The following is a 13,644-nucleotide window of genomic DNA, read 5'->3' as shown; positions in this document are numbered from 1 at the left end:
ATCTTTGTCGTTCTTCAGACCTTTCAAGACCATATGTGGAGTAAAAACTATGGAAGACCAAGTAATTAAAACATCAATAACATCAAGACTGCTGTGCAGTCAATCTAGGCCTGAGACTGGTATCAGAGACTTAAAACCTAGTCTGATAAAACCTCAGCAATGAGAAAAAAGATGCCCATTTATTTTTAAAAACTAGGACTGATTATCCATTCATCTCAATTTTTAATCCAGTATAAGGGCCAGTGCTTTGGCTCTCTATAGAGAGAAAAATTGAAGGGCATCACAGATTGACCCACCAGGCACCAAACAACAATTCTAACTGCTTGAGGCAAGCACTTTCTTCTACAAGTGTCAACACAGTAGGCAAGTGTCATATTATTTGTGCCAAAATGATTTTTCTTTTACTCAAAAGATCGCTATTACTTTTAAAGAAATGTTACTAAGGATAAACATAACTAATTAAGCTAAGAATACTTTAAAACATTATCATATCTGATATAGCAGCACTCACAGCACTCACATTTAAAGTGTTACTTCCACAATGAACACTGCTGAGTTCTTAGCACCTAACCACTCAATACCTCATACAGCTCAATCACTGAGACACTCCAGACCACCATGAGGCTCCCAATCTTCAGCCTTCTTTCTACCCAGTGGATCTATAAAATGATAGGTTTTTGAGTCCCAAAGTTTAGAATTCTTTAAGTGCTTTCTTATGCTGAAGCTTCACACACTCAACCAGGAGCAGCCCAAGGGATCTTAAGCTTTCAAAGACTTCAGTGTATCATGCTGGAAATGTTTCGCAAAGGCTGGAAATAGTATGCATGTGCTAACTCTAAAACACTGTTGGTCTCACAGAACTTCCTGTGATGATGGAAATGTCCTACAAATTTATGGAGTCCAACATGATAGCATTAGGCACATGTGGCAAGCTGAACGTCTAAAATGTAGTTAGTATGACAGACAAATTGAATTTTTAATATTAATCAAGTTAAAGTTAAATAGCCACAAATGGCAAACTAGTGGTAACCATACTGAACAGCACAGCACAGTACAGCTCTAAGACATCAAGACTTTTGAGTAACAAGCCAACTTTTTGACAAACTAAAGAGGCAGTCAATAAATATTTGGTAGCAACCTGTCATCAGTAACTTCTATCCACTCTCCCTTCTAGCTCTTCTCAAGTAAAAACAAAAACAGAATTAAAAGAGCAACAATAAAAAGCCCACGTGACTTTTTAACAACAATCTCCCTTGAATAAAACTATAAGTCTTAATATATATAAGGAGTGGCACAGTCAAAAAAAAAACTAAAGCCAGCAAAACAAAGAATTAGAAATAAGCATACTAGAAGTTATTTATGTTTAATGCTTAAAAGTCTGAATGCACAAACAATCTACCATTATAGAAGTACTGGTGGTCAATACAATGCATTAGAACTATGTACAATGCACAGTTTAGTATCAAAATCTTTCTACACTGTAGAGTTTTACGAAACTGTTAATGACATCAAACACTAAGCACTTAAGACACCATTTTGTTTTCTGCTACCACACTAGGAACGTCAATGGACAGTCCGTTTCAACTTGCAGCATCCATCCATTTCTAGTATGAAATTAAGTAATTTTCTACTTATACAATAAAGTTTATCTACACAGTTCTCTTGATTTTGATCCATAGCAGCAAAGGCACTGTACATCAGCAGATCCACAGACTTAAAAGATTTTTTTAAAGCATTCGAACAAAATAATAATAATTAAAAAAAGAAGTCACATATCATAGTTTAACACAACAACAACAACATAAAAGATAACAACAATGTTTCCGGCACAATGGCACAGTCTGTGTCCATTTCAGGGACATCCAACTAAGACATGGAAAGAACTGGAGGTAAAGAAAGCAAGTCCTCATCCCAGGTGAGAGTCCATTCTTCCTGGCTTTCAGAGGGAGGCCCTTGCAAATCCTCCTCTGCTGTCCTTGTCTTGTAAAAGACGTGACCTGCACAGTGGGAGGACTCCTCCCCTGGATCTGCGCCATTCCCAAAGAACATGCCAAAAAATAGCCCCTAATTTATCGTAGACAAAACTGCCCAAAGGCATACATCTCCCTTTGCAAAGAAATGTGGCAAAAATATCAAGAAGGGATTAAGTTCTCCCTTTGAGGCCAAATTTAATTTGTTCATCTGTCTATAATACAATAAAAAAGGAATTAAAAACATATTACAAAGACACTTGTCAACAAGTCAAAAAAAGAGAAAAAAAAAAGAAAAAGTCCAAGTACTTTTATCGAATATAATCTAAAGCTATAGATATATTTGTTAAAGTTGTCTGAATAGACTCAAATGAATATGATGTGGTCTGTCACATTCTAATGGTTTAAATTTCCAAACATCTTTTAAAATATGTAAAAACAAAAACAAAAAAATCTAACAACACAGCAACATATTGCTTCCATATGTAATTATACATTTCACATCTCTATACAGTCATTAGTCTACATTTAGTGACATTTTTAATCAGTTATTTTAAACCTTCCTTTCCCCTCCTTTGCCAAAAAAAGGGGGGGATGGGTATCAAGTACAACGCATCTTCATTACCAATGCAGGAACAGACAGCTTTATTTAGTCAGTCATTGTTAGAAAGCCTTCTTTAAACAAAATAAATATATTACAGATATAATACATAATTAAAGATTCCTTTCACTGTTAAGTAGGGTTATCCATGATCTTCCAAGTAGATAGCTGAAGATTTTGATATCACAGGTTCTTAATGAGTATTCACAATTCAATAGCAGGGAGGAAGTGGGGGAGGAGGGGCTGATTCCACAACTGCAATGAGTAATAGGAAATCCTTGGTTTTGGATGCGGGGGAACAGAAGGATGAGAGAAAAAAGTGCTACAAGGAGAAGGAGTCCATTTCACATGAAGATTTGTCCTTAATAAATAACTTCATAAACTGTGGCCTTCTTATCCCCAGAGCCAGTGACAATGTATTTGTCATCCACAGAAATGTCACAGCTGAGCACCGATGAGGATTCTTTGGACTGGGAAAGAGACACACAAACACGTTAAAGACTGAAAGAAAAACCTATGAATATTGAGAGGCAGGACTGGAGGACTCAGAGCAAAAAGAAGCAGAGCATGTTCCCTTGACTAAAATAGGAGCCCAAGGAGAAAACGTAGTCCCTGAAGTCCCTTTAAGGTATATTCTTAAAACGGCTGAGCCAGGTGCTTTCCCTCTGTTGGTCTGGAGGCTCTTGTACTGGGGTGGGAGGGTGGGTGAGGGTGGGTGGGGGTAGGAGGTGGTGGGAGGGGTTGGGAGTGGTGCGGAGACGGGGACACTGAGCGCCAGGCAAGTCCATGGTACAATTCCCCCTGCTGATGAAGGAAGGCTTTACTTCAAATCCTGGTCTCCAGCTAAGGGCAGTGTTCTCAGTATGAAAACCCTCAGTTTCACTCAGATGGCTTGGGTGTAGATGGAGCTGCAGAACACTAGACACATCACTTAACCTGTCTGGCCCTATTTTACCCATCTGTCACCTCAGAGGGGAGTCTCAGAGTCCAGATGAGGTTAAATAAGGGGGAACTGCACTGAAAAGACTATTTTTTTTGAGACAGGGAATGTAAAAATATTTCTAATATAAATCCTAGTTGACCCTCATGTAAAAACAGAACGTAAATATGCAAGTGGGAGTGAGTTCAACAGTTAGGAGAAAAAATGTATCCCTCATAGAGTTCCAGTACCACATTCAAGTACACCAACTACACCAATTGCAAAGCATTCACAGTTAACTTTTAACTGTGCTAAATAAACAAATCCCACAAGATTTTACTGGGGCTTTGAATAGTTAAAAAAAATAAATGTTTGACATGTAGATTGTAGATGCTAACCTACTACCAGCACTTCCCAAACTTTCACTTTGCAACCTGTATTAAATACATTTTATTTCCCAAACCAGCAGATACAAGATATAACACACTTATTACAAAAAGATATACTCTTAAAATATTTTCATATTTCAAAAAAGTGCTGGTTGGGGACTTCCCTGGTAGTCCAGTGGTTAAGAATCTGCCTGCTCACGCGGGGACATGAGTTCGATCTCTGGTCCAGGAAGAGTCTACATGCTTCGGGGCAACAAAACCCGTGTACAACAACTACTGAGCCCACTCTAGAGCCCCAAAGTCGCAACTATCGAGCCCACGAGCCTAGATCCCATGCTCCTCAACAAAAGAAGCTACCATATGAGAAGCCTGCACACTGCAACTAGACAAAGTCTGCACACAGCAACAAAGATCCAGCACAGCCAAAACTAAATACATTTTTTAAAAAAGTGCCGGTTGGGACCATCCAAAAGTTATGATACAAAAACCACTCTGTTACATTATAAACTTCAAGACAGCAAAAATATGCTATTTTTATTATCTTACACAGTACTTTCACTCAATATATGCAGTTTTAGATTCAAATTAATTAATCTCCTCTGTGATGACTTAATACCACGTGGTTAAGAAGGCTGCAAATCTATTATGCTATTCCTAAAACCACCTAGGAAAGAGCATCCCAAATACATAAGGTTAAAAAGGTAATCTTTGACTTGCTTATGAAATTTTCACATACTAGCAAGAGAGATGAGGCTTGTACGTGTGTATCCTGCCAACAATCCAGTTCTCCTACAAATAATCCCACAAACTACACAAAGTACTACTGAGTTAATAAGAATAAAAGTTTATAAAATTAGTCCAAATTTATTAGTTTCCTAATAAATTTTAGCACTCTTTTTGGGGTAGAGGGGACAGAAATATTGATAACATGCTAATTAGTATTCAAGCAAAATGCTCAAATTTTACACAAAATTTTTAAAAGCCACAGTGCAAAACATAAAATTTCAGAGAAGACATGAAACTTCTATTCTAACATGTAAACAGAAGAGAGAACCACACAGCACCAAGCACCATGCGGTGAGCACACTGGGAGTGAAGGCTACACATGCGAAGCGTTACCTGGAATATACTGGCCCCATAAGGTGTTCTCCAGGCATTCAGAAGGTTGTCCTTTCCCGTGCTGACAAACCATTTGCCTAAAGAAATAGGGTTTCAAAAAAGGCAGTGTCTATTACTTTGTCAGAGTCCCAAGATTTGTGTTACAGAGCTTCAATGATACACAGAAAACTTACCTCATCTGAAACAAGTAAGAGTTTCTTTTCACTGGCAAGATAAAGCCCACTCTCACATTATATAAATGAGTTATTTATACTTAGGACAGGGATGAAGTAGACAGATACCAGAAAATGACATAGTATTAGGGAAGTAGGTATGTGTGAGAAAGGAACAGAATTCTGAGAAGGGATACATCCATGAACTGAAGACCAGACTTGAAACAAAGCAGCAGGAAGGTAGAAGGGCAGATGGTGGACACGGGGGCTTGCTTACCACAGTGGGCAAACTTGAGCGACAGCACGCAGCTCTCGTGCAGGTGGAGCTGGTACTTGTCGGGCTTGGTGACATGCAACACCTCCACGTTGCTGTTTTCCATCCCCACAGCCAGCCACTCTCCGGTCGGGCAGTAGCCCAGAGAAAAGATCTAGAATGGAAACAGGTGACGATGGTGGCTACAGAGGATGTACTTCCTTTAACAGGGAGGCGAGGCACTGCTTCCTCTGGGGATACTACTTAAATGGTGAAAGACATCAAGACAATGTTAACTGTGCAGGAAGAAATCAAGGCAAGTGTGTAACCCCAAGTAATGAGTCAGATGTCCACAATCTAACTTACTAATCAATTGTGAGAAATTCAAAGGTCTACAGAGTAATGGTTATTGAAATAAAAGTTTGCAAAAAGCTTGTAATAAATGAAATTTTTTAAAAAATCTGTCAATAAAATATATACCATTGTACTTTGACAATAATAAAATTTTTCTTAACTAATTCAGCGTCAAAAGTGACTGTCACATGGTAAAGGAATTGCTGTTGAAGTCTCTGATATATCTCACAAAGTCATATGTGTGTGCTAAGTCACTTCAGTCGTGTCCGATTCTTTGCAACCCTGTGGACTGTGGTCCACCAGGCTCCTCTGTCCATTGGATTTTCCAGGCAAAAATACTGGAGTGGGTTTGCCATGTCCTCCCTCCAGGGGATCTTCCCAACCAGGGATCGAACCCGCATCTCTTATGTCTCTTGCATCAGCAGGTGGGTTCTTTACCACTCGTGTCACATGGTAAACGAATAGCTGCTCAAGTCTCTCATATATCTCACACAACCCAGTCTCTAAGATGGCACGTGCTCGAGTACACACCTGGGAGGTGAAGTCGTGCTGCTGCAGCTGCCGCCCCTCACGAAGGTCCCAGGACCGGACCGTGTTGTCCAAGCCACCCGTCCAGAGCTTGGTGCCATCATTAGAGATGTCAATACAGCTGGCCCCGTCCGTGTGGCCCTGGAATTGCCTGAAGATGCCAACATGGAGAAAAGTCCTTGAACTTTTTAAGTTTTTAGGTGAACTCAGTTTAAAATTCCTTAGTCATCAGTTTCATTGCAGGCCTGATTGGTATATTTCCTTTCGGTTTATTAGGTGTTCTATTATTCAAAATAATAACAAAGCATATATGTAGAGAGATTAAAGTTTAATTGAGATGCTGAATCTCTTGCACTTTTTATTTATGAAAACTTAGGAAGTACTCTTCAAATTACTCATATGCTAAAACATGACTGAAATAACTGATAGGAAAAAGATATCCATCTGAAACAAGAGAACACAGCTACATAAATATGAATTAATCAAAGATATGATCTGAGACCTACTCTATCCTTGGGATAGGAAGGAAGGAGAGAAGGTGGGAATATGTAGGAGATCTTTCCCTTCTGAAAGCTTTGGGGAGGGGCATAGGAAGGGGCAGGACAAATTCTGCCCTTGAGCAACAATGCAACATAGGAGGCTGCCCCAGGAGCATATAAAATGTGTAAGAAACGGGTGCTGGGGTGGGGATTAGAAGCAGTTCCTCATAACAGCCTTACCCTAAAGGGGAAAAAGTGATAACTACTTTGTTTTTAGAATCATTCAGAGTTGCATCCTGCAAAATAAGTTACAGATGGACAGCAGGGGTCTCTTTTCCTTCACCCTGTCACTGGGCTCCATTACAATCTCCGCAGAAACCTTTAGCAGTTCACGCCTCTTGTCTCCTGTTCTCTCAGGTGTTGACACCTGAAGATCACATGTGCTTTAGGGCTTTTCTTATCAATGCCAATCCTTTATCACCTCATTTCTACACAAATACAATTACTTCTATTCGTCCTGAAAAATGGGACTACAGATTATCTACACAGTTTCAGGGTGAGGTACACCAGACACAACGCCTGGGCCCAGGGTAGAAGCTCAATGATTATTTGTCAAAAAGAAAGACTGTGTCAGATACACATGGCACCAAGGAGACAGCCACACACGGTGAACCTTCTCAATGAGTGTCTATCAACAAGGATGGTTTGTTAGCACAGATGGCAAATTATAGGTGTCTAATGAGCTCATGGACACCTTACATGTATTAATTATGTAAAATCAACCTCGTATTTTAAAATGTGAATTGGATGTGCTTAGTATAATTCAAAAAAAAGAAACAAGAAGCCCTTATCCAATAAAGTTCAAATGGTACAGAAAACAAGATTTTACGGTATCTTAAAATGGCTCTCTCCTCTTAACAATTTTGAGTAAGATAGTTGTATTTCATCTTTCTGAAAATACACACACACACACAGCACAGTTAAGTCCTCGGCCCTGGCGAGGGATCCTGCTGACCCACCTCACCAGCGTCTGGTTGTGCAGGTCCCACACAGCAATGTTGCCGTCACTGCAGCACGAGAAGCAGACCTTGGAGTCCGGGCTGATGGCCAGGGCGTAGCAGGCGGGGGCTGAGGACGTCAGCTCTGCCTTGATGCGCGGGGTGGGAGCTGCCAGGTCCCAGATGGACAGCGTACTGGCTTCCCCTCCCACAATTAGGGTACGACCATCAGGGAGCAATCGGCAGGAACGGATGTAGTTATCCCTGTTCTGTAGAGACAAAACCCATCAAGAGGTTACTCATGAGGAAAGGAAAACAGCATTAACATGAGAGCAGAAATCCATAAAAGTATTGTGTTCCCTCCTGGCTTTAATGAGCCATTTTCACTTATGACAATGATAAAGTGGATTAATGCTAGCAAATTACATGAAATTAAGGAAGTACTTAAACTTGATCTACAAAATTTAGTACTGAGATATTTAATCTTAATTAGCATGAAAATACAAAGATCTAGACCCACTCCCACCATCAGCAAGTCAACCAGCTGCCAGAGTCATTTGCACCCACAGATTCAGCAGCCCTCACCACCCTGGAGCAGCCAGGCCTGGGAACTGGGTACAGTGATCTGGCTGCTGAAAGGCCCTGCTTCTCTGCCTCCAAGAAAGTGCCAAGGACTTAGACACCTTGCAGTCCCTTCCGATCGCCAGGCCCTGCATTACCTGGCCAAGGGACATTGTGGGCTTGATTAAGCAGACCCAAACAGAGGAAAGGCTTGATCAAGGTGTGTTAAGTGACAGGAAAAAGACAAGTCCTCAGCTCATGAGGTTACGGGAGTCTTGTGTAACTATGGTAAACTGATCTAGCTCTGTGCTGCTGCAAAAATTCTCCTGTTTATCCAAGGAAGAAAATCAAACTGAAATTTCTTAACTGAAGGACAAATACCCATGAGACAGATAAGGGGGTAGCTAATGTTTATCACACAAAGCATTAAGTTACTTGTCTTCAGAAGTGACAGATTTTGATACTTGGGTGCACTCTCACAGAAACCACCATGGGCTCTTAGTATTTTTTTTTTTTTTTGGCTACCGCCAAGTGGCATTATGGAATTTTAGTTCTCCAACCAGGGTCTGAACCCATCCCTCTAGGGCAGAGTCCTAACCACTGGACTTCCAAGGAAGTCCTGTCTTAGTTTTCTTTAACTGTTTTAATCAGACAGGAAGACGAGTAAACTGCCTGCTCCCGGGAACTGGGCAGGGTGAATGAAAACTGTACTGGAGTGCATGCCACATGTGAAGAACCAGATGAATCTACCCGGAGTAACTGAAAGAAGACAGCGGCCAAGTTAAAAACCACTGAAGATAGCCATCCACTTGGGATCAATCTGCGTGCTGTCGGTACATCCAGCCTATTTTGTGAATGAAGGCTTAAAACATGTTTATTCATGTCCACTCACCAGACAGTCGAGCTGAGAGACGGGGCTCTTGTTGCCAGGGTGGCTGATGTCCCAGACCTTGACGCAGCCCTTCCCACCCGTGTACACGTGTCGCGTGGGGTTGCTGATGGTCACCGCACACACCACCTCCCCATGGTTTAGGGTGTTGATCTGGCGAGCGTGTCGAGGAATGCCGGGGCCGATAAGGGCGTCCGGGGGGAAGGGGACAGGCTGCATCTGACCATCTGCGGTAACGTGGAAGGAGTATGCCCTAAGACAGTGGGAAGGAGACAAGACAGGAAAAAGGAGAATGTGAAAAATGTTACTTAACTGATCACTGTAATGAGATGAAAAATAAAACATTTTCAGTGCTACTTAAGATTTGCAAATAGGTCAAATTTACTGAATATAGTGGAAAGAACTTAACTTTCAGAGCCATAGAGCTAAGTCTCTGATCAAATATCAGGTCAGCTCTTCGCTACCTGCCGTATGATATCAGTAATGACACAGTCTCTATCTTTAAAATGGAGTGAATGCTACCTATACTTCTCAGAGAATTAAATAAGATTACCAATACCCAGTATACTATCTACACCTCCAGTCACTTTGCAAACTGAGATTGCCTTGTAATTCAGGTGATTCAGAAGCCTGTGATACGATTTTAACCTATAGATCACCTCACTCCAATCAAGTGACTTACTAATGAAAATCAGAAGCTAAAATTATGAAGTTTTAAGGCATGACAATGCTTTAAGCCTACATGGTGAAATGGCATATGAGCCACCAAAAAGAATAAAAACTTTTGGATAAAGTTCCATCAGACCTGACAATAACAAATCCCAATAATTCCCAATGGAATCAGAACCTAAAAAAGCCTCCCATGTGACTGCCCCAGAGGCCCACCTGTTAGTGCCTATCAGCAGCTCCATTTCCAAGTCATTTCCAGGGAAAACTCTCTAGTTGTAAAAGCATTTGGTTCACTTAAGTTCAAGCACCTCCCTCAATAGACACCTCTATTCTTAAGGCACTGAATTCAGGGAACAGATGACAAGTGAGACTGTTATGATGCCAGTTGGGTTCCAGGAGGCGCGAGATGTTGGCAGTGAGCAGGAGGGAGCAGGGCCTGTCTCGGGGAACGTCATGGGCAGCAGCCCACTTTGGAAATGATGTCATGTTCCTTGGCATGGAGCTTTAGAATGTGCTCTGTTTACGGGAAGGAGTTTATGAAAGACATACCAAGGAAAAGCATTTATGGGTAGACAAAGGATAGGAGCCTAGATCTTTCAGGAAGTTTTAAAATCAAAACAGTTTTCTAGTTCTAGACTTTTGGTGCACAAGTCTACAGAATAGCCACACGCATCTAAATCTGACCCATTACTGAGAGGATACCATCAACAACATCTTGAAAGTCCCCAGAAAGGACAAAGCTGTGGAAGATTTGGGGACAGAGGGCAGAGGGCTTTCTCTTGCTCTGTAGACTACACTGAGAACTAGGATATGGAAGAGAAGCAGGATGTCAGACTGCTGAGGGCGGAAGTGGTGGGAAGCTGGGAAACCAAGAAAGACATTTCTTTGGTCAAAGCAGCAGGACTCAGAGATGTGTTGGATGTGTGGCCTGGAGAGAGAGATGCTGAGAAGGGTGCTCAGGCTTGGAACCAAGTGACTAGTGAGGCTACAATACACATTAGTGAGGGTGACAGGGAGGCATAACCAAAGGGGAGATATGTGGGGAGGTAAACAGTATGGTTTTCTTCAACTTGAGGGCAGGTGAGGAATCAAACATCTCAACCGGAAGTTGAGCACTGTGATTCAGAAGAGAGGTTAGGTCAGAAAGATCACTGTGTGCTCATCCACAAAGTGGCGAGAGCTGAAGCTAAAGGAGCAGAAAAAGATAAATCTGGGGCAGATTATGCAATGAGCAGACTAGATACAGAACTTAAGAAAATGCTTACAACATTTAGGGGACCCCAGCAAGAGCAGTCAGAGAGAAAGAAAATCAGGAGACATGATAACGTACAAAGGGGGCACAGATGGTCAATAATGTATTTCTCGGGTATCCCAGTGCGTGATGCACTTAATGCAACAAAGAGAAAAAAACCTCACATATCCCCTGTTCTCCTAAAATGACATTTTGGGTTCTGGGGTAGTTGGCAGATGGGCTGAAGGGCTGATACACTGGTGCATCAGTGAGATACTTACATAAATAAAGCTGTCATATGGTCAGTGCTATGAACAATGGAGAATTTGACAGAACAGGGAAAATTGCCCCATTTGGGGCAACTGGGCTGCAATATAAAGAGCAGGTATTAAATTACCTTGGCCAAGAAAGGAAGATGGTATGAGGAGGGAAAGGATGGTGAACTGAAGGCCAGAGTGAGGCAGAATGTTTACATTACTCAGTCAGAAAATAGTTACTAAATAAATGCCCAATATGTGCCAAGTACCATCAGATGGTGGGGAATCAGAGGTGAACAACATAGGCAAAGTCCCTATCTCCAGAGCCTACATCCTAGAAGGGAAGAGAGATAATATATAAGCAGATAAATAAATAATCTCAGACAGCAGTTCTCTTTCTCTCTCTCTCACACACACACACACAAGGTTTCAGATAAGAGAGACTAAAAGTGCACAGTGAGGTCTGAGACGGTATACAAGCTGAGGCCTGAAGGCAGGACCCAGTCTCACATATAGAGGGCCTCGAGGAGAGTGTGCCAGGATGGGAACAGCAAATCTGAAGTTCTAGCAGAGGAGCCATGTGAGGAGGCAAGCGAGCACTCACTGGAGAGTGAGAAGATGGAGGAATAGGCAGGACCCATGTTAAAAAGGCCTAGAGGCTGTGTTGTGGAGTGTGGGCTGTTATTCTGAGCAGAACGGGAAGTCACTGGAGACTTCTGTGTAGGGCAGGGAGTGATGCAATTCAGTTCATGTTTTCAAATGATCGTTCTAGTTGTTGGATGAGAATGGACTATAGAATGGAAGAAGGAAAACTAGTCAGGGGACTAATGTGGCAATCTAGGGGAGAAGCTGGTAGCCTAGGCTTGAGAGACAGTAAGAAAGCTGGGAACAGATTTGTAATTCCAAAGATTTCTGTGGCTGCGTAGAGGCTGAGAATGCTATTCTCGATGGCATGTGGGGCTCATGAAGGTGACACAGTGGAGAGTGATGACAAGGTCTTCCCTGGGGTCTATTAAGTAGATAAATGATATCGAAGAGGACAGAAGTTCATTAGAGACGACGTGGTCCAAGCCCTGAAATGAGGTTATGAAAGGGCTGATCTTGCATACCACGGACATCCAGGATGACGGCAGCCTCTGCGTGGAGGAAGCCCCCAAGCCAAGTATAAAGTCTTAAATTACCTGAGAACTCTCCCAACAAGGCAGAAGAGGGGGTGGAGACTCAGGCACACATTTGAGATGGGATGGGTTTTCACATGAAGGCAGAATGAGTTTAGTTCTGGAAGACACTGGAATGGAACAGGAGGTGGGGAGGGCGGCACAGCCTTTATAAGCCTGCCATTGGCTCTGAGGATGACTGACGTGAAGTAAATGAAAGGGCAGCCCATGGAGAGCTGCAGGTGGAGAGTCTCCTCAGCAGAGAGCCAGGTGTCACTTCAGGCAAGGAGGGGAAGGCTGTGAAATTCTGAGGGGAGACAAAGGCTAATGGATTTAGCAATTAAGAGGTCATTAAGTAAATCTTAAAGAAAAGATTATTCCAAGTTTAGAGATGATGTTATACATTCTTAATGATCATTTCCTTGAAAAGATATCCCTTCACTCCCCTCTAGAATAACTAATGATTTTTAAAGAGCCTTGAGAATTTAAATAGTTAAGAAACCAGGCACATAACTTCTTTCGAGGTTTTTCAACATGACATTCTTGACATTCCCCAACCTCTCTGTGAGCTCCTACTATGTTCCTGGAACTCCCTGAATTAAGAATTTCAAGAGTCTACTTGCATTAAGGGTATAATGTAGCCCTCTGTTTACTATTAAAATATATATATAACGTATAAATAAATACACATATATAAATGATACTTAAGACTGGAAAAAAGAAAGCTCTAGTACATACTTATCAGATTTCAACAAACTCTGATGTGTAGCTAGCAAAGAGTACTGGAATGTGTAATGAAAGCCAACCTTCCTAGAAATGAGAGAGGTGCAGGCTTGAAAATCTATTCTTTTCTCTATCTAATTAAATGCATCAATACTCCTTATTCACATATTCTGATACAGATGTCATGCCGAGACACAAATCAGGTAAGATGTTGGCCTTGTCCGTAAGTGGCTTATAATCTAGGAAGTATGATGAGAAAAGTATAAAAGGGGTTACAATACCAGGTGCAAGATGGAAGAATGAAGTTCTGTCGTGGTTCAAAAAGCAAAAATAAACCTTATGTTTCATGAAAGACATGGTACTGGAGATGGATTTTAGAGAATGGAAGGACTTCA

The 13,644-nt window shown here is 41.6% G+C and overlaps 1 protein-coding gene across 14 annotated transcripts in view; it reads right to left on the bottom strand.

The window, feature by feature from the left end:
- Positions 1 to 1,347: 1,347 nt before the first annotated feature.
- The window catches only part of TLE4 (TLE family member 4, transcriptional corepressor), a 154,866-nt gene continuing 142,569 nt past the window's right edge, over positions 1,348 to 13,644 (bottom strand). For 13 of the 14 annotated variants that reach the window (XM_024995558.2, XM_024995562.2, XM_024995563.2 and 10 more), the window contains 6 exons: positions 9,216 to 9,465; positions 7,784 to 8,031; positions 6,289 to 6,436; positions 5,428 to 5,578; positions 4,999 to 5,075; positions 1,348 to 3,041 (listed from right to left, as the gene is read on the bottom strand). In XM_024995558.2, the coding sequence (XP_024851326.1) occupies positions 2,934 to 3,041; positions 4,999 to 5,075; positions 5,428 to 5,578; positions 6,289 to 6,436; positions 7,784 to 8,031; positions 9,216 to 9,465 (982 nt within the window). In that variant the 3' untranslated portion in view covers positions 1,348 to 2,933. 14 annotated transcript variants of the gene reach the window in all.

This window comes from Bos taurus, chromosome 8, assembly GCF_002263795.3.
Source record: "Bos taurus isolate L1 Dominette 01449 registration number 42190680 breed Hereford chromosome 8, ARS-UCD2.0, whole genome shotgun sequence".
In the NCBI taxonomy this organism is placed as follows: Eukaryota; Metazoa; Chordata; class Mammalia; order Artiodactyla; family Bovidae; genus Bos; species Bos taurus.
The sequence above is the reverse complement of the archived record's forward strand: the minus strand, read 5'-3'. Positions and strand labels throughout refer to the sequence as shown.